The sequence below is a fragment of the Drosophila kikkawai genome, chromosome 2L (assembly GCF_030179895.1).
Source record: "Drosophila kikkawai strain 14028-0561.14 chromosome 2L, DkikHiC1v2, whole genome shotgun sequence".
Classification (NCBI taxonomy): Eukaryota; Metazoa; Arthropoda; class Insecta; order Diptera; family Drosophilidae; genus Drosophila; species Drosophila kikkawai.
Genome location: NC_091728.1, coordinates 10,795,092 through 10,821,261, shown reverse-complemented (window position 1 = coordinate 10,821,261; position 26,170 = coordinate 10,795,092). Strand labels below are relative to the sequence as shown.

Sequence of the window (26,170 nt, the reverse complement as noted above, 5' to 3'; positions counted from 1 at the left end):
GGTCATGGTGTTTTTATCAGGGAAATCGATCAGAGTTAGAATCTTTTCTTTCCTTAGGCCTGGGGCTGCACGCATCGGGTGTTCTCGGGCAGATCGCAGATTCCCTTGAGCGCGTTGAAGTACTTGTCGCCGCAGCTCACCTGCAGGGGTTTTCCGTAGCGGCAGACGTAGTAGTCGGAGCAGCTCTTCAGCGAAGCCAACATGAAGCCGTCGGGCTTATTGCGGCACACATACTTAGTGTAGGTGGCGATGCTCAGCTCCTGAGGCTGCTGGACAGCCACCTGTCCGGCCTCGAACACAGTTAATTTGGCAGGTCGGATAGGTCTAGCAGGGCGCACCTTCATGGAGGAGGCTTGAGCCTTAGCGGCAGAGCTTCCGCTGCAGGCAGTGGTTACTTCCACACAAGTGGTCGTAGTTTCTGGAGTTTGGGCACAGGTGGTCGTAGTCTCCGGAGATAGAGCACAGGTTGTCGTAGTCTCCGGAGATTGAGCACAGGTGGTCGTAGTCTCTGGAGATTGAGCACAGGTTGTGGTAGTCTCAGCTTGTATCGGAGTGCAGGTTGTTGTTGTGCAGGTTGTTGTTGTAGCGGTCGTGGTAGTGCACGTTGTTGTTTTAGAAGTTGTTGTAGTGCACGTTGTTGTTGTAGCGGTCGTGGTAGTGCACGTTGTTGTTGTAGCGGTCGTGGTAGTGCACGTTGTTGTTGTAGCGGTCGTGGTAGTGCACGTTGTTGTTGTAGCGGTCGTGGTAGTGCACGTTGTTGTTGTAGCGGTCGTGGTAGTGCACGTTGTTGTTGTAGCGGTCGTGGTAGTGCACGTTGTTGTTGTAGCGGTCGTGGTAGTGCACGTTGTTGTTGTAGCGGTCGTGGTAGTGCACGTTGTTGTTGTAGCGGTCGTGGTAGTGCACGTTGTTGTTGTAGCGGTCGTGGTAGTGCACGTTGTTGTTGTAGCGGTCGTGGTAGTGCACGTTGTTGTTGTAGCGGTCGTGGTAGTGCACGTTGTTGTTGTAGCGGTCGTGGTAGTGCACGTTGTTGTTGTAGCGGTCGTGGTAGTGCACGTTGTTGTTGTAGCGGTCGTGGTAGTGCACGTTGTTGTTGTAGCGGTCGTGGTAGTGCACGTTGTTGTTGTAGCGGTCGTGGTAGTGCACGTTGTTGTTGTAGCGGTCGTGGTAGTGCACGTTGTTGTTGTAGCGGTCGTGGTAGTGCACGTTGTTGTTGTAGCGGTCGTGGTAGTGCACGTTGTTGTTGTAGCGGTCGTGGTAGTGCACGTTGTCGTTGTAGCAGTCGTGGTAGTGCACGTTGTTGTTGTAGCGGTCGTGGTAGTGCACGTTGTTGTTGTAGCGGTCGTGGTAGTGCACGTTGTTGTTTTAGCGGTCGTGGTAGTGCACGTTGTTGTTGTAGCGGTCGTGGTAGTGCACGTTGTTGTTGTAGCGGTCGTGGTAGTGCACGTTGTTGTTGTAGCAGTCGTGGTAGTGCACGTTGTTGTTGTAGCGGTCGTGGTAGTACACGTTGTTGTTGTAGCAGTTGTTGTTGTACAAGTGGTAGTAGTCTCGGCTGGTGTTGGAGTACAAGTGGTAGTAGTCTCGGCTGGTGTTGGAGTACAAGTGGTAGTAGTCTCGGCTGGTGTTGGAGTACAAGTGGTTGTAGTCTCAGCTGGTGTTGGAGTACAAGTGGTAGTAGTCTCAGCTGGTGTTGGAGTACAAGTGGTCGTCGTCTCTACAACGGGAGCACAAGTAGTAGTCGTTGCCTCGGCACAGGGCGATGCAGAATCTCCAGCAACTGCCATCGAGGATGCAGACTGAACCTCAATGCAGCCTGTGTTATAATTGACACATCCTTGGACCTTGGCATCGAAGAAGCGGGAGCAAGTGTTCACAAGGGCCACTGCGGACTGGCACTCGTAGTACTGGGAGCAACTTCCCGGAACGAGGGCTCGGAATCCATCAGGCTTGTTAGCGCACACATAACGCCTGTAGAGCTGATTGTCGATTGTCTTCACAGTGGGCTGCAGACTGGCCGCACTGGTGCTCGCCACCAAAATGGCGACGCAGGCAAGTACTGGAAGAAGGAAACGGGTTAGTCTTCGTTCGATCTGAAAGGTCCGAGGTCCTTGGGTTCATACCTATCGCACTGTTCATTCTGTTGGCAGCTATTCCGTCGTGTTGCTTCTGGAAGCTGCGTTAGACTTGTCGGGAGCAATGGGCTCGAATGACGGTTTCGCAAGTGTCGCCAGTTTTTATATGAAAGCCTCTCTCAGCTGATATGGATGTACCTCTACTCTATTACATTTACTGGCCTTATCAGTATTTCTGTTGTATAGAAGGTGCCCTTACTCAGCCTTTGGCGGCGACCTTGATTTTGGCTGAGATGCTGATTTGATGGAGTGCGTTATCTCTTGGATACTGGTGCCTGCCCGAAAGGTTTTAATTTCTTTAATTGTTTACGCACGTCGGAACTGGAAGCACGAGGTATTTTGGAGATACGTTTCCTATTTCCTTTCATTGATCATGAGATTGCAGTATGGTTTGTCCCAGACAAATAACATGGCAGTTTGCAAAATTCGTGCAGTCTCGTCCTAGGATGTGGGAAGGAGCTCAGGCTCCCCTCACGCAAACTCCTCCGTACTCGATTTCCCTCTTCCCTTCTCTCTATCATGCGTGTTTGTATGCGGTCAGGCCCGGTGACGTTAATTTATCAAAGGAATTTACAATTGTTTAATTAATTAGATGCCTAATACAGGTGCACAAATGCCTTTAATACATAGTCAGCGTGCCAACCATCAAATAGGCGAGCCATGTTTTCATTTGCACATACATATTTGACATCTCCGTCTTGCGTGTATTAATAGGAATATACCACATTCCATTCCTTTTTCAGCAATCAATACTAATGAGTATTTATAAACTATCAGAAAAATGTGTTCTCTAAACTAAATTGTAAATTCCTAAAAATAGCTGCCCACCTTACCCTATATATCTGTCTGATCAGTGGATCGGAATTGCTTGTAACATTCAATGTATTAAATCTGCTATAACCTTTTTCTCTACGAATGACGGGTATAAACAGCTGACTATCGACAACAATCAATGTAGTACTCATAGACACACATGTATATTCACGAAACTACATTTAATTTTGATAATGACACATGTTTAGTGCACGAATTGATCATATCAGTCTTCTGCCGGAATCCGTTGTATGTATTTACAAGCCTTCTAAAAAGAGATACAATTTCAGAAGTCAATAACTTCCAGGGTTGACATTGCCTATAAATTGTTCTTTTGAATAACTACATTATATACCTTATATTTTTAATATTAATACAAATATTAATAAATATTAATATCAACATTTACTATTATTATTATAAAATATTACCACTATTATTATTATAAATATTACGCTAATTACTTTGTTGGGATGGGAAAGAAGGGAGGTATTGCGGTTAGCATAAACAATGCGATATAGTTATGGATTTCAAATTAGAACTAATTCCTCCCAAGCTCATGAAAAGAGAATCCTGTAGAAAAACATTATAACAAACAATAGCCACAAACTTGTTAACCTTGAAAAGGCATTTCACGATATCCACAATTACACTAAAATCACAGAGTATAGTAAGTATAATAATCTTAATGGAAAACTATTTCTATTAAAAGAAATTTAAGCACTTAAACAACTAACTCTATACATATATATTTAAAAGGTTAAAGCTAAACTAATAATGTTAAAAATGTTTCATGTGTTGCAAAAGTGTTTTGCGACATTATTTTACACTTGACTTGGCGGTGAAAAAGACAAACAAACAAAAGACAAAAAATGCAAAAGGAATCGCTTAACCCTTGAACGACCCTGACAGATGCGAAATTGACTTGAATTATCGAATTTCGGGCTTAGTCAGGGCTGCGACCCTTTTACACAGCTTGAACTCAAGTTCAGTTGGCAGAATGAAGCGGAGTCAGGCTAGTCCGGCGCTGAAATCAAACGGAATATAAATCAGTTTAATGATTTCTCTGCCAACAAAAAAAAAAGCAACGGAAAGTTGGGAGACCTTGGGTTTGCTTTCTGGCTTGGCGACCGGAACCGGAAGTCGGCAAACTGTTTGGCAAAAACATTGAAGCCAATATAAAAATGCTGCTTCTGCTTTAACATTCCTGCATTTGTGGAACCAGTCTGCAAGCGACAGTCTTGGTAACACGATGGCACCTTATTAATTTCCTGTACTTTCAAAAGATGGCTTATATTAATTGACAAGTACTGTTACTAAAATTAAGTTGCCAGATTTCCTGCCTGTCTGTGACTCATTTAAAATACACAAGAAAGCGTGATAACTTATGTAGAATGAAATTTGACTACTTGGCTTTGGTTTTCTAAGAAAATAGCTTAACGAAAATACAAATAATATACAAATCCGAGAACATAATTTTATTAGATTGTAAAAATATTATAAGAGATACTAATAGTATATAGTATTCAACTACTCTTTGACCTTGATAAACCAACATTTAGGACAACAAAAAAGTTTAATATTTTTGCATATCTTTATGCATTTGATCATATTCCTTCTGTTTTCTTCGCTCTAGCTTTTCTTTTTTCCTCTGCGCATTCAGCTCCCGGGCTTTGGTCCACGCATCGAGTTTCCGCTGGCTGCGTTTCTTGTGGACGGCTACCTGTTTCTTGGTCTTTAGCTCGTGCCTTCGTACCTGCGCCTCGCTTTGCAAACAACAAAAGCGACAGCTTCGGCGCATCCACTTTGTGAAGTTGAGCTTCTTTTTCTTTTTTACCAGAGGTGTTTCGGTTGGAGCGTCTTGCTGTACGGGATGCTCACCCACACAATGCGTTTTTGTTCTGTGTCGCCACTTCAATCCACACAGAAGAAGAAGTAAGAGAACAAAGATGGAAGCAACGGCTAGGATGACACCAACTGTTATGACCAGGTAATCCACCTCCGGGACTCTCTGTTCCCAGTCCAGTTCTCGCTTCAGCTTATGGCAGTCAGCGGAAGTTATGAAATCCACATCCTTATAGACAGCTGGGGTATCGCAAAGGTGCCACATCGAAAATACTTTCGGTGCATTACCTCCTTGTAGATCTTCACACCTGGCATATGCTTTGATCATCCATTGTTGGCACTGTGGTCTGTTGATGGGACTCATTGTTTGGAGTCTTGTTTGTTCTGTGGGACTTATAAGAGTTTATCTCAACATCCTACTGAGTTTTTTATTAATATTTCCTTAAAAAAGTACTATTTCTAAAATATCTTTGAGATAACATGAGCTGGAAATAAAAATATAAGTAATAAGTCATAGAAAAAGCATTTCTACCCAAATTTCAGATACAAAGCTTTAGTTACCGAGTATTTCCAAACGGCTCGGACTGACAAGGTAGCATGATTAGCAGACGTGTTTGAGTGCCAGGCTAATTTATTATTGAAACTAATGTTGTCGTCTATCAGAGAAGGGATGTAAAGGGAAGGCAGGCGAAAATTATGAAAATTATGACAAATGTCAGTGACATTAATTAATCGCCAAGATATGACAGAGAAGGGGAAGGAGCCACAGGAGAGCTCAGGAACTGCGCAGCACCGGCAGGAACGTCGCACACGGTAATTAGGAAGTCACCTTAAATTTTAAGGCATTAAATTAAAGATGCAGAGTCTGAATATTAAATATTTTTTTTATTTTTTAAGAGGTAGTTCTTAAAAATAAATTGGCTAGAAGATAGTTACTTCCGTTTAAGCTTGTCAGAGTTGAGAATAATTTTATACAAATTGTATTTCAACTTTCAATTGAAATAGAAATAAAGCTACCATTTCACATATATTTTTAGATCGCCTAAGTATAATATTTATAAATAAATAAATAAATGTATAATGTTTTTATTTTGATATTGGCTCACTTCAATACCTCTCTAAGTTCTTCCCTCCCGTAGTTTATTTCAAAGAGCTGAAACTCCATCTCCTGTGGTGTTCGAAGCATCACCGCTTGATTTGCGTTTGGCAAACGACATTGGGCATATGGAAAGGTTATGATTTATGCCAGGGCAAGCACAATCCATATAAAAACTTACTTTTATCATCCTCTCTCTCTCGTTTGGAGTCATCAGCATTTTGGAGGCACACAAAGCAAATCCCTTGGCAATATCCGAACCCAAAATTCGCCCCGCATCCCTAAGACACCCCGCCCAGCATCGCTGAGAATATAAAAAACATGCAAGCCCATAAAGCCGGTAAGAAACGTGTCCATACGTGGAGGTGTGCCTGTGTGCGAGTGCATAAAAAGTAACACCGAAATAAAAATAACTGAAATATGCGCACAGGCCCGCCGCACATACGCCTTTACGATTGCTGAAGGAGTAAAAATTGTAACGGCCCCGGGAATGTACACTGTACAGTGTACAGTGGAATTTACACGCTAAATGCGTCCCAAAAGAGAGCAAGCCAAAGTCATTAAATGCTTGTTGGCCAGGTAGGCAAGGGAAGCTCCCAACCATGGGGACTCCCCCGAAGACACACTCGTAGGCTCCGCAAAAAGGTTTTACATGTCATTGCGGCCCAGCCAACACCAACACCAGCACACACCCGGTATAGTGGGGAGCCAGAAATTGACATAAATACATAATGAGCCGCAATTTCGCCCCCAACATCTGAGCAAATCCTTGATGGCCGGGGCTGAAGTGCGTGGCACTGTACACGATATGTCTGAGGCTAAAAAGCGTACTTTTACTTTAATTTCCCGCTGGAATTGACCAAGAAACCGAGGCAGCCAACGGCGAAAGTACAGACTAAGCCAAGAAAGCGAGCTGTCAACATTTTGCCATCAAAGCGCCTAGTTGTATGCAATTAATGTGCTTGACTTCAGGAGGGTTTGGGAAACTACCTTCTAAGTATATATGGAGCCAAATAACACGCAGTTGAACTGAGAATACATCGAACTTCAGAGGCCCTTACAGAGCGCAAAGGTCTTGTTGGCCTAATGTAAACAGAGCCAGGCAATTTATTACTGGAAATCTGATTTTTATATTAGCTAATTGCTTACGTGAGCTGCAACACCTACCTTATCTTATCGAATCAGAAATTACACCAAAAGAGAAACGCTCCTCAGGTATCGCACACAATCGAGATTTTCATATCAAAATGGGTGCTGGCAGCCCAACGATACTTAAGTCGAATCAGGTTCTTCGGCAGCACAGGTTGGAAGTACCCAGCCCGTGTATAGAGTACATCCCGCCCACAACGACACGGTTTTGGCCTGCTCTAATATTAGGGACAAGTTGTTGGCAGGCAAAGTTCACACGAAGCCAAAGCAGCGAACATTCCCGTGAGACATTTTCAATTATTTATTATTTATGCCGGGCGGGGAGGGCACTGGCCATATGTGTCGTGTCTTGTTCTATGTGCCCTGTCAGTTGACAAATTTGCAGCCAGGCACTGACGAGCTTTAATGTGGTCCAGGACACAAGGACCTAAAGGTCCTGCAGACAGCCAGACAGCAGAAACGTGGAAATTTCGTTAAGAAAATTATTTACATTTGCAAATTTTATGAGCTTTGTTCCATCCGAAAGAGAACGGGCAGGTGGGCGGTGGGCAGGACCAAGCTCCAAGCTTTCAGCTTTCAGCTTCCAGCTTTCAGCTTCCAGCACCAAGCCGAAACACGTCTGCATGTTTAATTTAATGCAGTGTGCGAGGCGAACCCCACACCGCCTCGGATTCCTGCCACGCGAGCGGGCGCGGAGATGATGCTACCGGCGCCCACTCCACACGTGTGTCGTGCTTTTTAACCGTATTAAATAACATCCCTGTTGGCGTTTATTAATGGCGCAAACTTTTAATGAGAATGTGCATATTTAATTGGAAAGTCAAGAGAGAGTCAGAGGGAGTCAGCTGAGAGAATTTGGCGCTGCCCTGGCAACCGCTAAGATTCTTTTTGTTTCGCTGGGGGGTCACCGGTGCCCCATTTCCTCCTAGCGGCGGCTCTTGGCTTACCTGGCACCTGGGAATGGAAATAGGAGCCGGGATTGGAGTGGGAGTGGGTGTGAGAATGAAATGGGTTCTGGGAATGCTACTTAGCGGCAACATCTCATCAGCATTAATGTGCCCTGGTCGTCGTCATAATCAGCGCTGAGGTCGCAAACGCAAATTGCCTCACCGTTTCCCTGGCTTTTGTTACGTTTTTAGGCAGGTGAAAATTTAAAATGCAAACTAATTTGAAGGGGATATTAAATCCCAACGAAAGGGGTTTCATGCCAAAAATGGCAGGCGTGCATATTTGACACAGTTTTGTGTTAAGGGTTCACTCTGAGTAAGGGGTTAAACAGAGTGTTATTTTCAAAATTCATGTGAGGGCGGACTCTTTCCTAACTTCTTAAAGGGTCTCTTTGCATCGGTTTAATCATTTCGTTTCGAAAAAGTTCATTATAGAATTCAGAGAACAATCGAAAATGACAAACGAACTCAGTTCATCTACAAACTTCATTTGTAACTTGCAATTAAATTAAATTGCAATTTTATTAATTATAGAAAAAACTGTAAGGTAAAATTAAAACTTTCTGCCACTCAGAAGTATTATTGTTATTTAACATGAAGTTAAACCTCAGCTTTTAGTTTATTAACAGTTAGACAACAAAATTAATTGAGTACAGATGAAACATTTTCCCTTACTTTGCTAGCCTTTTTTTGGCGAGAACAAAGTTTTGGATTCCCTCACAACTCAACACAATATATTTTTAAAATTCCTAAAATGTTTTCATGTTGCAAATAAAAGCGTTAACCATAAGCACATCTCCAAAACGATGAAAAATACACTGCGTACATTGGGACACACGTATACGTAACATTTCAACAAATTCGTTCGTGAGTTGTGTTAGGTCTGCTCGGGCACTCACAAAAATAAACTGAAATTGTCAAATAAATGTATGTATTCAAATTCGAGCCAGGGCGGAGAGAGAGGGAGTACAGTTGAAAGGCACCAGGACGAGGGCTGGGGCAAGTATCGCGTTTCTACTGAAAAGTATGCAACGGTAATGGACTTTTAATGTTTGTATTTTTACGATGCTACGTCCTGAATACTCCTGGCTGTGACGGCCGGTGGTTGGTTAGTGAAGAGCAACGACTCGCTTGACATTATTATTTTTGTATAAATATAATTTGGGGAATGGTTTGCTGATTTCGTTGCTGAAGAAAATTGAGTACTGTACTTTGGCATATTAGACAATCAGGCATGCTCGAGGTTTTTGTATGTGATTTCGAATTTGTCCTTGATTTTTAAATGAAAACCAATCAGCTGAACTCTTTTATAGCTATCGTAATAAGGAGCTTTGTTATGCGACATGTTGAGGAATTAAAATTATGGGTTTTTGAGAAATAAAGACCAATTAAAAATATTTAAAACTAAATTACGGTAATTACTAAACAATAGTCAACAGAGAAATACCATAAAAAAATATTTAAAATATATAAATGATACGATTCCATCCACCAAGCTTTTCAAAACTAACAATATATCACCATTATCATTCTACACTTGAGAAAAACCCCCCGTTACGCTTCATTAAAAGGCACTTGGAAATTTAAATACCTCCATAAATGATACTCCACCATCACCGATGTCTACAAATATAAATCCCAAGCCGGGCATACAGACAAATGATGGTCCTTACGACCCGCCAATTGTCAACTCGTTTCAATGGCTATTCCGAACCCGAAACGCATCCGGGCCTGAACTCATGTGGCATGGCATTAACCCCCACGGCACCGACATCGCAGACCGGCAAAAAATGTTTGGCAGCAAAAATTATAAACCACTCGAGCATATTTCGTAAGTCCAAAGAGCAGCCACTCTCCCACCAGCTTTGCCAGTTTCCCCAGAGCGAAAATGTTTCACGAGAGGACGCGAAAAATCGAAGGACAGAAAGTTGCAACGGAAATGCGACCGAGCTAAACGGATCTGAGTGAGGGATATACATAAATATACATTTGTATGATGTGAGTGCTTGTGCGGATGTGCGATTTTTTATATAACTGCGATGCATAGTCCAAACCGCGTCGCGCCAAACCGATAAATAAAAGAAATGTGGGTCCACCGTAATTCTCTCGCCCGGGAGCGCAACAAATTCTCCCCGTATTTGCGTTGGGTTTTGGTTATTAAACAGTTGGGGGCAGCCGGGCGGCAGTCACTCTCGAGACTAAGGGAATCCTTTTTAATATATGAGCATACTTTTTGGCTGCTGACAGCCGCCACAGTGCGCCGGGGGACCGGAAACCAGTGGAATTATTTGTAAACGCTCGCGCGGACCAGTGTGTGTGGGAGCAGTGCCCGCAGAATGTAACGCTATATTACGAAACAAAAGCTGGAAAAACGCAGGACTGCAGCGCCAAGGGGGCGAGACGGATGCCTCAAATGTCAGCCATTTATTAAGTTGGCCTGCAGAGCTGCAAAGGCAAAGCGCAGCAGACGGGCAAATGGCAAACGGCAACTGTCAGCCATAACCAAAAGTCGCTATCACTTAGACGAGATGAGTCCAGTTCAGAGCCATTTCTGTTTGAAGGCCCAGACAGACCAAGAGGTCTGAAAAGATATTTTTTTAAAGGGAATTACACAATTTGACAATTTGTAATTAAGTTATATATAATACCATAAATCACTCTCTAATTTTTAACTATCAAAAATAATTTTAATGCAATTTTGCTCTTAGGTGTTTTCTGATTTCTCTATTTATGTACATTTAGCTTATTTTCCAAAAATTAATTGCATAGCTTAAATACAAGCTCATCGCGTTTGGTTAAATAAATTGCAAATAGATTTAAATTTAGACTTAAAGGCTTTCGTAAAGTGCCTTTCTGTTGTGTAAAATAATAGGGGGTTAAAAAACATCATTTTTCGCTGGCCAAATTAATTGAAACTTTATTTGGATTATGAAATTAGCACATGCCCAGTGAGTTCTTGCAGCATTAAGCGGTTTTTAATTAGGTTTTGACTTTTTTCCAGCGGCTACCGATGGGTCGACGAGGCAGCTGGCTTTTGAAGTGGATCATTTGGATGAGAGCCTGGTGGGGTGTACTGTAAATGGCAGTGACTGCAGTGGGTGGGTGAATCCAAAACTCTTTCATGAATTTGAGCCAGGCTTTAATTGTGCGAAAGTAATGGGGAAAATATAAATAAAAACATAATAATCAAATTCAATTAAACTTTGACTTGAAGGTAATTCGGATGCTAAATCGAAATGGACGGCACTGGGAGGGGCAGTCGAGGCAATCAACCGAAAAATGTAAATGAAAATGAACAGAATGGCAACGAAGTTTCCTTGGCAGAACAAAAATCACTTATGAAATTTGATTGACTGCATCAATGAGTATGTGACTTCAACCACTGACAGATGAACCGAAACTCACAGGGAAAAAGTTTGGTTTTTGCGGCGGAAACATCCTGGCAATCCCGACTCAACTTTTCCCCCAGCCGAGCGGTCCTCGGCCCTCCTAGCGCTCATGGAAATTGACAATCAAATTGCAAATAGCTTTATCTTGTAGTTTGTTTATTTATTTATATCATTTCGTACACTTCCTGTGCACGCCAGGCAACAATGAGCAGGGCCGAGGGGAGTGGCGGTGCGCCGGAGATGAGACAGCTGGCGGCCATAGTTGTTAAGCTCGTCCTGGCCGCCATTTTGCTCAGTGGGCGAGCGAGCGGGTATGTGATTGCCTGTCCTTTTTGGCCTGTTATCCTTGGCTTATGTTTTCAATTAAATTTCCATACAATTTTCATGACATGACGAAATAGCCAGGGCCAGGAGCACATCCAGCGCCAGATCTCGACTCGACTCAGATGTGACTGACTGGACAATTGTGGCTCTGTGTGCGAGCGTGTGTGTCAGTCAATTTATTTAATAACAAACGCACTGTATGTGTGGGCAGTCAGTCACAGGCTGAATGTTACAGTAACTCACCTCCGATCCCAATCCTGTTGCATCATAAAAATCGCTGTGGGGATTTCTGAATATACATATATCAAGAGCCAAATATTATATTTTATTTCATTTTCACTTTAATAAAGTATTTGAGCAAAAATGAAACGAAATGAATGAATGCCTAGCTAGTTTGAGTACACTTACCAAAAATGAGAGTGTGTATAAAAATATTCATCTAATAGTACTTTGATATTTGCTTTAATATATATAAACTTTTTAATACAAAAGCTATAAAGATAGTTGAGGAAAGGAAGTGATCAGTTACAGACGAAAAATTTTCTAAGAATTAGTTCCATTTGCATTTTTCATTTCTAAACCTCTTTTATATTATTATTAATACTGACCAATTTACAATAAACAAAACAATAAAACAATCAAAAAGCTGAATCCTCTTTATTTTTCCGGGAGTAATAGTATTACGACATTGTGACTAAAGTACTGTAGTTAAATACTTCTGTTTAAGTTAATTGATTTAGTTATTTATGTCAATCAACTGACAAACGATAATTCAACGGCACAGCCATTTCATAACTGCATTTTTCAAGAGACATCGGTGGAGTGGGCGTGGCAGCCTGCTGATTGACAGACAGGCTTAATAAAATATAATAAGCCCAGGCATGCGAGTACGCCAAACCATTATTTAACAAAGGGCGAAATGAAAATAATTGAAATGGCAAAAAGTTAATTTCACTTATCTGAATCATTTGACTGGCAAGTGGAGAAACTTTAATGGACGAGGCAGAAAAGAGTCAACCGGAGGGAGTCTCCGGCGGAAGAATGTGTCAGGTGAACAGCCCCTCCCGAAAGTCCCCTCGCCGGCACCCAAAGCATCATTTCAATCAAATGTTCTTGTTTATGACAGCCGCCACGAGTATGAGGCCGAGGCATGATTTATCATTATGCGACCATACCCGAGCCGGAGTCTGCCACTCCACTCCAGGCCTGGCTCTGACCCGGATGTTATGCAACATAAGTATATGTTCAATATATAATGGCATAAAATATATGATAACCTGCCACATAAATAAAACAGCAGGAGCCCTGCAAATGTTACAAATGAACACACGTCAGGCAAAAATACATACATGTAATGGTAAAGCGATAGGGAAAAAGTAAAAGGACTGAAATTGATTACATCCAGAGGAAAAACTTTGGAATTCGTGAGCTTTTTTTCGAGTAAAGTAAGGAAAGATAGTTTTTCTGAAAATGTTCTTACACCAAGAACATTGTCCGAGATATATAGAAATAATCAGAACATTTGGTTATTTGCTTCAGAACTTCTTACAACCAAGCGGTGTTGGCAAGACCTTTTGCATTAATGAAAAATCAAAAAACTCATTTATATTTGTCTACAAGTGTATTTTTATTATAATAAAGTTGTTATATTATTTTTTGATTAAATGTCCGTTGCGTCCGTGTATTCTTGATATTCTCCAGAGATTTGTGTCCCGCTAAAATGGTAAATTATAATATTAACCAGTCCTCACGTAAGGCCTCCATCTTGCTTACACTGGTGTAAGGTGTTACTGCCTAATGCCTTCATTCGTCTGTGTTATTTGTTCTTTCCTGTACCGATCATTGAATCCTCTAGACCAAACCCCCAAAAACCCTTTGGAAACGCTTAAGAGATAGAGTTAGTGATATTTTAGGAATAGGGATAATTGGTCATACCCTTCATCTTCCGCCTTAATTGTTCCGTGTTGCATGGTTTTTGGATGTTGAACTGTGTTAACCTTAACCTTCTTATGAACTTTCTGAACCTTGAACCTCCTTGTTTAGTGATAGGTGCTCCTCAGGTACCACTACCCATCTTGCTCGCTGGGTCTTTTGAACTTTATGCTTAATCCTAGCCGAAAGATAAATTTATATAAAACTATATGTAATCTTTTGGTACTGAGCTGGGAGGTGTTCTCGCTCTAGAATTTGGAATTCAACTGAATATTCTAGGCAGCGTACAGAGTCAAGTCGTTTTTGGGGTCGAATATAAAACCACAGACTACTTGTTTGCTTGTTTTAAATAAAAAGTGAATACCCGTAACCTATAATGAGCTGACCAAAGAACACCTAATGATTTAGAGGCGTAACGCCAATCTCCACATGCAAACAATATTTCACGCTGGCCCTCCCCCCACCTTTTCAATATTCAAGAAAGCCGGAAAATGTTCAAAGTGCTATAAAACAGTATGTCTCTGCTCGGACTGCGTTTCTTAAGTGAGCCCTGAACTTTGACTTATATAGCTTAATTACGTAGAGTGGTCTCAATAAAATCAAATCAAATGTGATAGAATCTGAAGTGAAATTAAAAATCAACTGGCGTCGTCAATTAAAAAAGAGGCACTAGATAAATGAAACTCCATGGCAGTTCAATGGTCAAAAGGCAAACCTACAAGTGGTGAGAGCTCGGCCAGTCAGCCGAACAGACACAGGCCATCCGTTGGATGGTGTTTATCCTGGATTCAGTTGGAATCAATGGCCGGCGCGGCGCTTTATTGAATGAATTAGACGGGCATTGGATAGATGGGCACTCCATTGACTGGTCAGCCAGCCCGTAAGCCTAATGTAAACCCTCCCCCCAATGCTCCGCGCCAGCAGATGTCGTTGGATCTACACAGAAAACGTCCATTAGCTAAGCAGATTAATTGCTAAAAGGTATTTAATTCGTGATTCCTTTATATTTCAGCGCGCCTTTCTCCGCTCCGCCGCAGTTCCCGAGAAGCACTCATCCAGTCATCCATCGCTCCAGCCTGACGCATTTTTCACTTCCCTCACTCAGCTTTTCCTTTATTCCGGCTCTACTTTATTTTTCTGTTCCACTCCACGCTGTGCTTTTTGAGCTCCTTGGAAATATGGCGTTAAGAATACTCCCCTCTGCCTTTATTTTCTTGTCACTTTTTAATGCTTCATTAGCTGCTAATGGATTCGGGGTACGGACTACTGAAGGTCGAAAAATGTGGCTGGAAAAAGTGTCTGTGATTTGCCTTTGTGTGAAATTCATTTCAAAAGCATTCAAAATCATAGAATTACAATGCGGTTTTCCGAAGAATTTTAATACAGGAAAAATAAAAAAAATTACAATTTATGTGCCCATTTTTAAACCTAAGAGAAAACGACATCTGTCAGCCATAACCAGAAGTCATCACTTAAAAGAGACTAGTTCAGCTCAGAGACATTTCTGGTTGAAGGAAAAACATATGGAAATTTCCAAAAATTAAGAAATAATAATTAGAAATAAACGCTTTTTAAGTGTAAGTGTATTTTTATTATAATAAAGTTGAAATACTATTATTTTACTTGTTCTATTTCCGTTTTCTCATCCTTAAGTATCATCTAAAACGGAAAAGTTATTATTAATAAATCATAGAACACGTTTTTTATCATGCTTGCGAAAGTTGTTTTTGTGCTACTGCCACTTTGTTCATCGTGCTTTGTTCCTCTACCGATTTTTAACATCCTTGCCGCAAATTAGTTTGGAGGGGGACGCTAAATAGATATATCCAGTTAAGGGTATTCTTAGAATAGGGATAATCGGTCTTACCCGCCTGCATCTTCCGCCTTAATTGATCCGTGTGTCATTGTTTCTTAATACATTTTGTGAGCTCCAACGTTTCGGTGGTATGTGCCGAGTCTTTGAAACCTCATCTTATAAAATATATATTTATAAGAAAAATGTTTTGGTTTTGTAACGGGTGCTCCTCAGCTCCCACTGCATATTTTCCTCAGAGATCTTTTTCACTTTATGCTTAAACCTAACCAAAAATATAAATTTTTATAAAATATACACTTTTAATCAATTTTGTACTGAGCCAGGAGCTGTGCTCGCTCTGGAATTTGGAATTCAACTGAATATTCCTGGCAGCGTTTAGAGGCAAGTTGAATTTGGGGCCGAATAGAAAACCACAGACTGCTTGTTTGCTTATTAAAATATCTATGAAACGGTGAAACTGAGCCCAAATGATTGTATTAGGAACACTTGTTAGTATGAACCGGTTTCCCTGAAATTAATGCGGTTTTCCCAAGTATTTTTAGTACATGCAAAATAACCAAATTAAAGAAATGTAAGAATATGCCTCTGCCAAGGACATCTGTCAGTGGCACGAATCACAGTTTCTAAGCGATGTACATCTACATTGTCCGCCCATCCATACTAGACAAGAGGGATGGAAAATAGAAAAAACTTTTGTGATTTATGTGCAAATAAAACAGAAAAGCTAGTTTTATGTTAAAGAAAGATGAAGAGAGGGAGTGCCATTCAGGTGGCAATGAAGTAGGACATCAGGCAGAAAATGAAAATTACCGCTGCAGCTGTTGTCAAGGTAAACAAGCAGAACGCCGCTAGGAGGACAACATTCCAGGCAAACGATGCAGCCAGGCTCAGCCAGGAGAGGCAGTTGGAGCGGAGTAAGTTTAGAGCAAAAAGGAAAAGCGTCAGCTGCGCCTAAAGTGAAAGCCTCTCGGGCAAAGTTCGTCAGATTTCATAAAGAATAAAAGGGAACAGAAAGTTGGAAAATCTAAAAACAAACTTTTATAGAGTAAAAAAGAAAAGAAATAACTAATATTTACACTTTAAAAATAAGGCTTAAATACATTTTATTTATAGTATTTATTACCACCAAAAATTTAGTAAACAGGAAAGCTCGTCAACTGGAATAGTATTTTGTGTTATTAATTATGTTGGGGGGTTTCGTAGTGGCACCTATATGACATTCTCGTACATCTTTGGATTGCGCTGGATATTCTCCTCCATGATCTTCTTTTGTGACATCTCCAACATCTCCAACCTGAGCAGGACATCAGGTACGACCTCTCGCACCTTAAGGCGATTGAACTCGTTACCGTCGCGCGTATCCACATTGGTTCTGAAGTTATAATTAGGCGTGTAGCCATTGATCTTGAGGAAGTGGTCAAAGTAGAAGGGCACGATCTGTTCCTGCATGTTATCTGCAGTCAGTAGGGACGTGGTGATTTGGTCGCCGGTGTATCCGTCCTCCCTGAAGGCTCGCACAAAGTTCTTCGTGTGCTCGGAGATCACAATCACTTCCTTCTCCTCCGGAACGACCCTCTTCTTGAGGTAAAGCCTCGGCAGACGGCCCTCGCGCTTTGGCTTCTTGTAGGGCGGCTCGAGGTTCTTGCGTACCTTTTTCATCTCCATATCAATGCGACGCTCCACCTGGTAGGCCTGGGCCGAAATCTTCTCGCGGTAGCGTCGCTCCTTGCGCAACGTGGCTTCCAAGGACCGGATCTTATCAATGTCCAGGTGCTCGAACTTGGACAGAATATCCATGACCACGTCGCTAATGGCAGCCACCATGTCGGTGGTGTTGGGCAAGACGTCACTTGTGCCCCGCACTGAGTCCGGAACCACGCGACGCCACACCTCGGCCAGCACGGCACGATGCTTGTTAAAGTCTTCGTCCGCAATGGTATTCTCAATAGGCTTTCCCAGATACTCATGAACCCTGTTTTCCATATCCATGGCCCGGTCCTCCATAAAGAACTTCTTGGCCGACTTGCGAGCGACATACTCCTGCTTCTCCTTTAGGTCATTGGTGCACCAATCGACAAAGGTCTCCAGACGACCCTGTAGCTCGGTGTGAATGGAGAGCGTGAAATGCATCTCCAGCAGCAGCATGAAAGTCTTGTTCTTCAGGTTTTCTAGGCCTTGCAGGAAAGCGTCTGCATCGGGGAACACCTGCAGAATCGGGTGGGTCTTCTGCATGTATACGTCATAGTAGAAGGCGCGAATGGCCCAGGCATCGTCCTTGTCCCGCACACGAATATTAACAATAGATCGCTTCGCAATGGATATATCGTACGGCTCAAGCTCCATGTGCTCCTCATCCGCTTCTTCAGGCGCTTCCGGCTCCTGCTCCTCGGAGCCTTCAACATCGCTGGTGTGTCGCTTGGTTTTCGGTATCAAATGTATCCAGTCGTGCTCCGCACGCCAGTCCTGGTCCCCCATCAGGTAATGGAAATTCTGCAGCATAATGCACCGGATCCAGTGGCCCTCGATGAACACAATGTCCATGTTGAGCATCATTAGCTCCCGCTCCAGTTCGCGATACTCCTGCTTCAGCTTGTCCGTGGTCTCGTAATACGACTTCACCTGGTAGACCATCGTCATGGCCGCGTTGTACTCCTTCTTCTGCCACTTGGCGAACAGGGCCTCGTATAGACTCTTCGTGTTCTTCATGTCCACCCAGTGACGTTCATTCATCCGGTCGTAGATCTTGGTGCGCACCATTTGGCCCTGAATCAGCAAGGACTCGTACTTCAGCCGCATGGCGTCCTTCAGGAGCTGAATGCTAGTCTTAAACTTGAACGGTTTGATGGTTGCGCGACTCTTCAGTTCCTCGATGTAGTTCTCGTCCAGGTCCGTGATCACAGCCCCGTAGTACTTGCGAGCCCCGGGTCCCAGGAGAGTGTTGCGCACGTCCGGCACTGGCACCTCGAGACGCATGCGAAGGCTGTTTCGCAGCCGCGTGCTGAAGGTAAAAAACGTATCCTTGGGTCCCAACATATCGGCCTGCTCCTTGTGCTGGCCCGAAAAGGGCAGCATACGGAAGGGATTCGCGTCCTCTGCATTCACGTCAATCACCGCGGCATGAAAGCGGCCGCGTCGCATCTCCTCGAAGGGTACCAACGGCTTTCGGATGTAGTCCAGGGGCAACTTGGTCTTATCCCCGATCACCATGTAGCTGCCGCTGTCGTTTGACAGATCCGTGCAAGTCGAGCTACTCAAGGAGCTGAGGCAGTTCTCGATGCTTTTAAGATCCTCCTCTAGATCGGCGACGACAGCGCGCCGGTCCACTAACAGCCGCTCCTCGCCTGGCTCGATGTCCTTTGTCTCGTAAATGGCCTCGCGGGTTTCTCGCAACAGCTCTAGGTACTGCTTTCGTCCGGGAAAGTCCAGCTTCGCCAGTTCCTCTGGGTCCCGAGAGTGAAAGACAAAGTCGTAGGGATGACAGAGGTTCTGGACCACTTCGCCGGCAGCCTCCTTGTTGTCGGTGCGGGTGACGGCCAAATGGTCGGCTATCATCTGATTAAAGTCGTAGCTGGGCATGGTCAGGTCCTTGTCTACATACTTGCTGCTGGGCGGGTTTGCCCTCTCGAACTTGGCCACCATTCGCGGTGGCTTCTTGGCCAACTTGGTGATTTCCGGAATCACCGTCTTTGGCTGGTACTGCACATGTACGTTCTTCACCTGGGTCGGGGACCAGTGATCGTGGTGGTGACGCGCCTCTAATATATCCGTATACGGACGCTTCTTGGAGCGCACATTAGCGAAGCGGACCTTCTCCGGTTCCGGCTGCTCTAGCAGTGGCACTGTGGACGTCTTTAGGACCTCGTTGAATATGGCCGATGGAATGCGCTCGGCAGCGTAGTCGCGCATTCGGCGCGGGTGTGTCGTCAGGGTTTTCTCACGTTCTTCGGGTGCCGGCATGTTACCCCGGTAGCGGGCAGGCTGGTTAGCACCACCTGCACGGAATCGTCCACGAGAGTATATCTTGGGGGCAGGAGTGGGTCGCTGAATGGTCGGAGATCGAGTGAACCCGTGAAGTCTTGTTGGAGCACGGTCACAGCCGGCCTCTAGGCGCTCATTAGGCTCGCCTTCAGCCTGGCCCTGGCCATCGTCGTAGGGGGGTTCAGGAACGGGCACCCAATCCATGTCTAGGTCCTCCTCCTCCTGAAGACAAGGATCAGCCACCCGCAACTGCTCCTTCTCGATGCAGGGCAGGCCAAGCAATTGCATGCGGGCTAGCTTTTTCTTATGCAGCTTGGACTTGGCCAACTGCTGCTTGAGGTTAAGGTACTCCTGCGTGGTCTTCACTTTGGTGGAGTCGAGCACCTCCATCTCCTCCACTGGCACTCGATCATCGGGCACAATAACCTTCTCGGGAAACACATACCGGATGAGATTAAACTTGCGCACGTTGTAGGCCGGCTTCGGCTTGACGAGCTTGAGGTTCTTGCGCAGCCGGCGGTGGTAATGGAGACCCAAACGCTGGTCGATAAACTCCCGCACGGCACTCTGGCGTTCGCGCCGTTTCATGAGCAGCGGCTCGGGAGGGAAGAGGTCCAAGTTGGGATCGTCAGGATCAAGAACCTTTACCAAATTTACATAAAATTTAATCTTTACGATAGAAACTAGAGTTTGGATTACTCACCTTAATGATCCCGCGTTCGACGTCCAGCTTAATGGGCTCCTTGTGCGGCACCAACTGATTCAGCCACTCATCCCGCGTCAGGCAGCCCTTCACCGTGCGCTGTCCTTGCATGATTTGGTGGCGATGCAGCTTCCCGCGGAGACCGTCGCCGTGTTTGAAATGGAAGCCACGCAGCTGGAACTTGTCTCCGATTTTGCCTACCTGCAGGTAGTCCTCGTCATCGCTGCTCTGCTCGCTAGGCGTGGAGCCCACACTGCCCTCGATGCTTTCATCGCAGCGCAGCTTCTGCTCCGCGTCCGGCATGTACTTCAGTTTCCCGGTGCGCTCTAGGTAAAATTGCTGGGTGACCTTGGCCTTGTCCCGGCGCACACAGTCTTCTCGGTGCATGATTGACTTCAGGCGCTCCGTCTCCGTCAGCGTCTTGGGGAAGACCTTCCTCTTCCGGATGATGGGCTTGAGCTCCACATGCTTCCGAAAGCTACGCTCAATCGCGTCGTCGATGACGGCGACGTCGTCGCGAAGGTCCTTCTCGGCCACGGTTCGGCCCTCGATTTCTTTGATGGCCACTTCCTGCTTGCGGCGCTCCTCTAGCTGCTCCTCCTCGCGTTGCTTCTTTCGCAGGTAGATATCCTTGTAGCGTGCCGCCCGTCGCTTGCCCTCCTCCTCGATCTTGCGCTTGTTGGCCGGCTTATCCGGACTGCGGTACAAGTGTACGAGCCGATTAGGTCGAGGCCACGTCGGCTCCTCCACGGGCATATCCTTGATCGTAGTGTTGAAGCGCTGCGGCACGGCCAGGCGCTCCTCCTTCAGCTCTTTCTCCACAGTCACCTTCGTATTCTTCTTCACCTTGCGACGCGCCATGTACCGTTGAACGCGCCAGAAGGTCAGGGTATTCTGCTGCTCAATCTCGTCCTGCTCGAAGGTTGTCTTGTAATCCATGCCGTGAAAGTCCAGGCCCAGCGGGTTCTGCAGGTCAATCACCTCGCAGATGTGCGTGTCAGAGGTCTCCGAGCCAGTGCTGGCGCAGAGATTGTCGCCATGCTTTACCAGCTTGCTGATCAGGCTAAACTCCTCCTCCTTCGTCAGCGGCTTGTGGCGCAGAGCCACTGGATTGATCAGGCAGTAGGACTTGCGTGGGTCCTGCGTGAGGAAGAACTTTTGGCGCGCCGCAGTCAGCTTGGCCAACTCCTCGTAATCCGTCGGGCAGCGACCCAAGCGACGCCGCTGAGCTCCCGCCACAAAGCTGGCCGAGCACGGGCGATTCCATTCGTCGCCCTGGAAGTTGGGCGGATGGGTGGAGGGCTGATGAACCGAGTCAACCAGCTCCTCTGAGCCCGGCGCATTTACTACCATCCGTTTGAAGCTGTGGCGCTCGGAATTTTCGGCCTGCGACTTGTGCGTTGTTACGGACCCGGTGCAGCTGGTCGCTTTGATCTTAACGGTCTCAACACCGTCTCTGAAGTGGGAGTTGCTTGAGCTGCCAAAGTCTCGGCCCCTGTCTCGGATCACACTCTTACCGCACTCGTCGCGCTTGCTCAGCTCAGTGCGAGCGATATTGGCATCCGGAAACTCAAGGTTCTGGACCGTCAGTATGTTGTTCGAGTCGCGTTTGCCGAAGAAGTCGATGTTCCGGAACTTCTCAATGGTTCTCTCCTCCTTTGCCTTCCTGCCCGACTGCTTTCGCTGTGGGCAAACCCGCTTCCCTGAGTCGTCGGCCTTGGGTTTCATGCCATATATAAAACTTCCGCTAGTTTCACTTTTAACCTCAGCGGTCTTTACCGCTGATTTCCCTTTCCTGCCGACCGACCCTTTTTTGGAGTTTTTCGAGAAGCTCGACATTCTGAGATTTATATTAGGATATCTTATGTTTTAAAATAGGGAAAATAATGTAATGGAACTGATAAAACCGATATCTTGATAGTCACCTGTAGCTGTTTCTTCAAATTGCATTACCAAATATAATACACCGGTACACAAGAGGCAAGTTTATCATAGGCAGGTCACAGGCTTGTTCTCAGGCTGTTTTTCCATTGGACTTACAGGGTGAATCCTAATGCCATGGTTCCTAAGTTAAGAGATCATGTCGAGAGCAATCTGAAAATAAAATCAAGTAGAAAAGGATACAAGAATGTGTTTTAGTAAGTTTACTTTTCACTTCTCTTTTTTACTTCTAAAGAATCATAGCTCTTTAGTTGGATATCCGTTCTTGCAAGCCAGATTGATTTACTCTCGGAACCACTACTCGCCACTCATATTGCCGGCCATCTCATTGTGGTTGCTTTGCTACTAAAATTAAATCAGGGGAAATTGCCTGGTCTGAGCAGTGGCAAATTTACGTATAATGGAATTTGCACCGCCAATTGCATTGGCCAGTAGCCACACCGACTGCAGCAGCAGCGATGACAAAGGAGCCTGTGAGGTTCTATTCCCCGAGGACATAAAAAGGGCTCAATAGGAGGATTGCACAGCACTGTGGAAAATGTACAATTTTATCAACTATTATTTATTTTATACAAATAGTTTGTATGATAAATATAGCTGGGGCTATAAGTGAATGTGTAAATTATCTAAATAATAATAATAAATTACCAAAAAAATAAAAATAAAATAATACTGTTTTTAGAGACTGCTGCTTTATTTAAGTACTAATGTTTCCTTTTCTGTTCTGCAAACCTTGGACTAAAATTAAACAAAGACTAAATTACGTTTTGCCCATAGTGAGAACTGGTGTGAAAGTTTCATGAAATGAAGCGCCAAATGGACGTGGCTGCCATGATTTCATCGGTTGCTTTGTCCTGCGTGAATGTGAGCGGTTGCATGAAAATATAATACAAAATTACAAAAGACAACGAGTGTCAGGCCACCAAAAGTAGAGAGTAGACAGACATATAAATTTACTTAACAATAACCACAGCACATAAAAACCAAGCAGTCACTTGAATAAGAAACATTAAAAAAACATAAGAAGTTCATCTCGTTCTACCTTAAAATACCTCAAAACTAAAGATTTAATGGTATTTATCGAATGTCCTTTACCAATTCAGAGAACCAAGCAGTACTATACTTAATTTTTACGATAGTTGACGGGGATTGGTGAACGCCCACTGTGACCATGTGGCCAGTGCCTGACTGCTACAAGCCTTCGCCATGCTCTGTGGCTACTGGCCAGCCCGGATATGGGGCTGAATCAGGGTGGAAGGAGTGACCAGTGCTTGGCTTTTTGCAGCTGTAATCAATATGCAAACAAACCATTTGCGCAATAATTACAAAGTAATGCAGCCCCAACGCGAAACGTAAAAATAAACGGCAGCTGCCAACGATTCGCTTGATGACTTGACCAAGGGCTTTAGTCAAATGGGGGGTGGTGTCCATGGAAATCAGAGCCGGCGGTAGCTGGCTTGGTGTGGGCTTGTGGCATGGCACATTGAGGCCATGCCATCGCAGTGTCTGTTCTGAATGACGGCCAATCGGTTGCCAATGATAAAGCAATTAATTTGTAATTAAATCGATGATGCAATTGCAAATACCATAGGCTAATAGAAACAGGCAACTGTAATTTAAAAATAAAGCACAGAAAAAGCACAGAGCGGTAAAAGAAATAATAGTTACCCAGCGATAGAGGGTGTAATTTAATGTCCCTCGACTATATATCCTTAAAATAGCACACATAAAATTATGCCAATCGAAAATTAAAATTAACGTTGAGGTAGTGGATTAATCAAAAGGCTGATGTGCATTTTTCACGCCATTTGCCACCAAACCGAAACTGAAAATCGATTAGTTTTTAAGCCATTAAGACAGACCACTACACAGAAAAAAATCAAAGTTTTAAGAATATTTTGCCACTATTATTTTCAATATATTTTCAAATTTAAAAAGAACATAATTCGCTGTGACTTCGTATCGCAGATCCTAAGTTCTCCCTCTCCACAGTGGCCCTGCATTGGTTTTGCCATTAGAATATATTGGAAAATGCTAACTATTTGGTTTTTGTAAAATGGCAAAGACAGCAAAAACAATATAATTTTATTTCTATAAATTAAGAAGCAGTAGTATAGTTTTTATTTTATCAAAAAACAAATCAAATTGATATTTAAATTTGCTTTAATTTTTTTTTTTTTTGTCAGTGCATTCGAATGTGGATGGTCAGTTGTCGAATCGATTTTCCATCAACTTTGACGGTTATTCAATAAAAAATTACTTTATTTTGTAATTAAATCGTTCACCGGGCCTGGACCTACAGCTGCTCCCGCGTTCTCCTGCCACCCACCCATCTCTTTCGGTTGGCTCCCAGTCAGCTGGGTTCGCTGCTGATGCTCTGCCTCCTTCGATATGCTGCGGCAACTGTACTCCATCGTTTTGTTAGGAAATCGCTTGGGTTGCATTTTAAAATGCAATTTGTTAGCATGACTTTGTTGTTATTGTTGTCATTATTCCCCCCCTGCCTCCACCCCCCTGCTGAAGCTCTCTATCTCTGGTGGCTGGCACATAAATCACGGCAATTTATTTATGACACTATTTACAGGAAGCCAAGGGACCGGGCGGAAGAGGGCGGGACGACTTGGAGGGGTTGACAACAGCTGGTAGTTGCCGCTCCATTCGTTCGGTCGGTCTCCACGTGCACTCTACTTAAATAACAATTTCAATATATTGAAATTTACTTTGTCACATGAAAGCTAAACAGCTTGAACTCTGCGGCGAGGCGCAGTCATGACGAAGGAGATCTGTGATGGCATTGGCACTGGCACCCATACGGCCACGCCTCCGAGCGCCACCCGTCCTTGGGTGATGGGTGATGGGTTTCCCCCACTTGCCTCGTGTATGTAGGTATTGGAAAAGTGCTACCGTTGCACGCTTTCATTTTATGCTATTTACATTTTTATATTTTTGCTCTACGACACACCGCAAACAATTTTTACTGCCCCTTTCGGAGAGAGAGGGTATAAGTGCTTACTCTTCAGGTTTGTGACATCAACTGAAAACGGTTTTATCTTACATTTTTATTACAAACAAGTTTAAGGTCCATTTTATTTGTATTGTAATTACTATAATTATTTTAAAATAAACTTGAGTTATTATAAAATATTTGTACTTCCCGAATATACATAGTTTCCAGCTTGGTTTTAAGTCATTAAAAGCGTTAAATTTGCAACTCAAAAAAACCAACAAAAATAATTTGCATTAAATTTGTATTATTTCCAAAAACAAAATAAACAAAACATTATAAATAAAATTTCGTTTCTCATTAAAACAAAATCCTTACATCATTATTGAGTTGATAAATATTCTCCAAAGGGTATTTCCTCTTCATCATATTAGATCTCTCGTTTTGCTTACGTTTTATTTTTCTTTTTACAATTTGTTTTTCAATTTTGTTATGTTCTCTCCTCCCCCGTGGAAGGCCATACCTTTTTCAGTTTTTGTACCCATTCAGGCACTGTCTGCAGTTTTTAACATACAAGACTCCATCGTGGCCAGTGCCAGGAAAGAGCTTGGGTAATGGCGGGGAGCAGAGTGGAGCGAAGTGGCGTAGAGTGGGCTGTGTTGGGTGAATCGTGTTGCCGGCATGGGGTCGGCATCCTCTCAAAAAGACATCAGGTGCTGCACGTTGTGCAGCAGCTTATCTCAAATGATTTATAAACTACCAACAGTGGCGAGGCCAAAGCCATTGTCATTGCATAAAATATGCTAACAATACAGCAACATCAGCTGGGGGATCCGAAAGGAAGAATTCAAACAGAGACGAGTCGAGGAGGAGATGGAAGTTGTAGGCCCATCGGAGGATACCTGTTTCTGTTTGGGCCCATTCTTTGATTGATGTGGTAGCTGAATATGTTGTAGAATTCAGCGAACACAAGATCAAGGTCCTGAAAGCAAAAGATCCTTAAAAAACAGAGCCACAAGTTATAAACATTTTTTAGATGAACATTTTTAGATGGTTAAAAATACATTAAAGAAAAAATAAATTTATTTAAAACTCCCATAAGTGCCTTATCATCTAAACTATTAAAGTGACAAAAAGCAATAGAATACATTTTTTCCTATACAC

General features: G+C 43.8%; 3 protein-coding genes and 2 long non-coding RNA genes across 9 annotated transcripts; all 5 read right to left on the bottom strand.

Moving 5' to 3' along the window:
• Muc26B (Mucin 26B) lies at positions 1–2,133 on the bottom strand. Its single transcript, XM_070286843.1, has 2 exons — positions 2,118–2,133; positions 1–2,053 (listed from the first exon to the last, which is right to left on the bottom strand). Exons 1-2 carry the CDS (start codon positions 2,131–2,133, stop codon positions 54–56), a joined length of 2,016 nt encoding a protein of 671 aa, XP_070142944.1. The 3' UTR covers positions 1–53.
• A 2,272-nt stretch (positions 2,134–4,405) lies between these two features.
• On the bottom strand, positions 4,406–5,222 carry LOC108082734 (uncharacterized). Its single transcript, XM_017178240.3, has one exon. The coding sequence runs from the start codon at positions 5,149–5,151 to the stop codon at positions 4,519–4,521; it is 633 nt and encodes a 210-aa protein (XP_017033729.1). The 5' UTR covers positions 5,152–5,222; the 3' UTR covers positions 4,406–4,518.
• An 8,072-nt stretch (positions 5,223–13,294) lies between these two features.
• Positions 13,295–13,999, bottom strand: LOC108082735 (uncharacterized). 2 transcript variants are annotated; one of them, XR_001771000.2, is made up of 3 exons: positions 13,628–13,900; positions 13,466–13,576; positions 13,295–13,407 (listed from the first exon to the last, which is right to left on the bottom strand). It is a non-coding gene; the product is annotated as an uncharacterized lncRNA (long non-coding RNA). The 2 variants fall into 2 exon arrangements; XR_001770999.3 differs by having other exon boundaries at positions 13,295–13,576; positions 13,628–13,999.
• A 1,193-nt stretch (positions 14,000–15,192) lies between these two features.
• On the bottom strand, positions 15,193–15,956 carry LOC121502427 (uncharacterized). Of its 3 annotated transcripts, none has more exons than XR_011445859.1 (3): positions 15,492–15,829; positions 15,337–15,436; positions 15,193–15,283 (listed from the first exon to the last, which is right to left on the bottom strand). It is a non-coding gene; the product is annotated as an uncharacterized lncRNA (long non-coding RNA). The 3 variants fall into 3 exon arrangements; XR_011445858.1 differs by having other exon boundaries at positions 15,341–15,436; positions 15,492–15,819; XR_005990988.2 differs by having other exon boundaries at positions 15,193–15,436; positions 15,492–15,956.
• A 555-nt stretch (positions 15,957–16,511) lies between these two features.
• On the bottom strand, positions 16,512–22,194 carry LOC108082869 (uncharacterized). Of its 2 annotated transcripts, none has more exons than XM_017178447.3 (3): positions 22,047–22,194; positions 20,122–21,982; positions 16,512–20,060 (listed from the first exon to the last, which is right to left on the bottom strand). In XM_017178447.3, exons 2-3 carry the CDS (start codon positions 21,958–21,960, stop codon positions 16,650–16,652), a joined length of 5,250 nt encoding a protein of 1,749 aa, XP_017033936.1. In that variant the 5' UTR covers positions 21,961–21,982; positions 22,047–22,194; the 3' UTR covers positions 16,512–16,649. The 2 variants fall into 2 exon arrangements, with proteins under 2 accessions (XP_017033936.1, XP_017033937.1); XM_017178448.3 differs by having other exon boundaries at positions 20,122–21,961; positions 22,047–22,189.
• Positions 22,195–26,170: the final 3,976 nt, after the last annotated feature.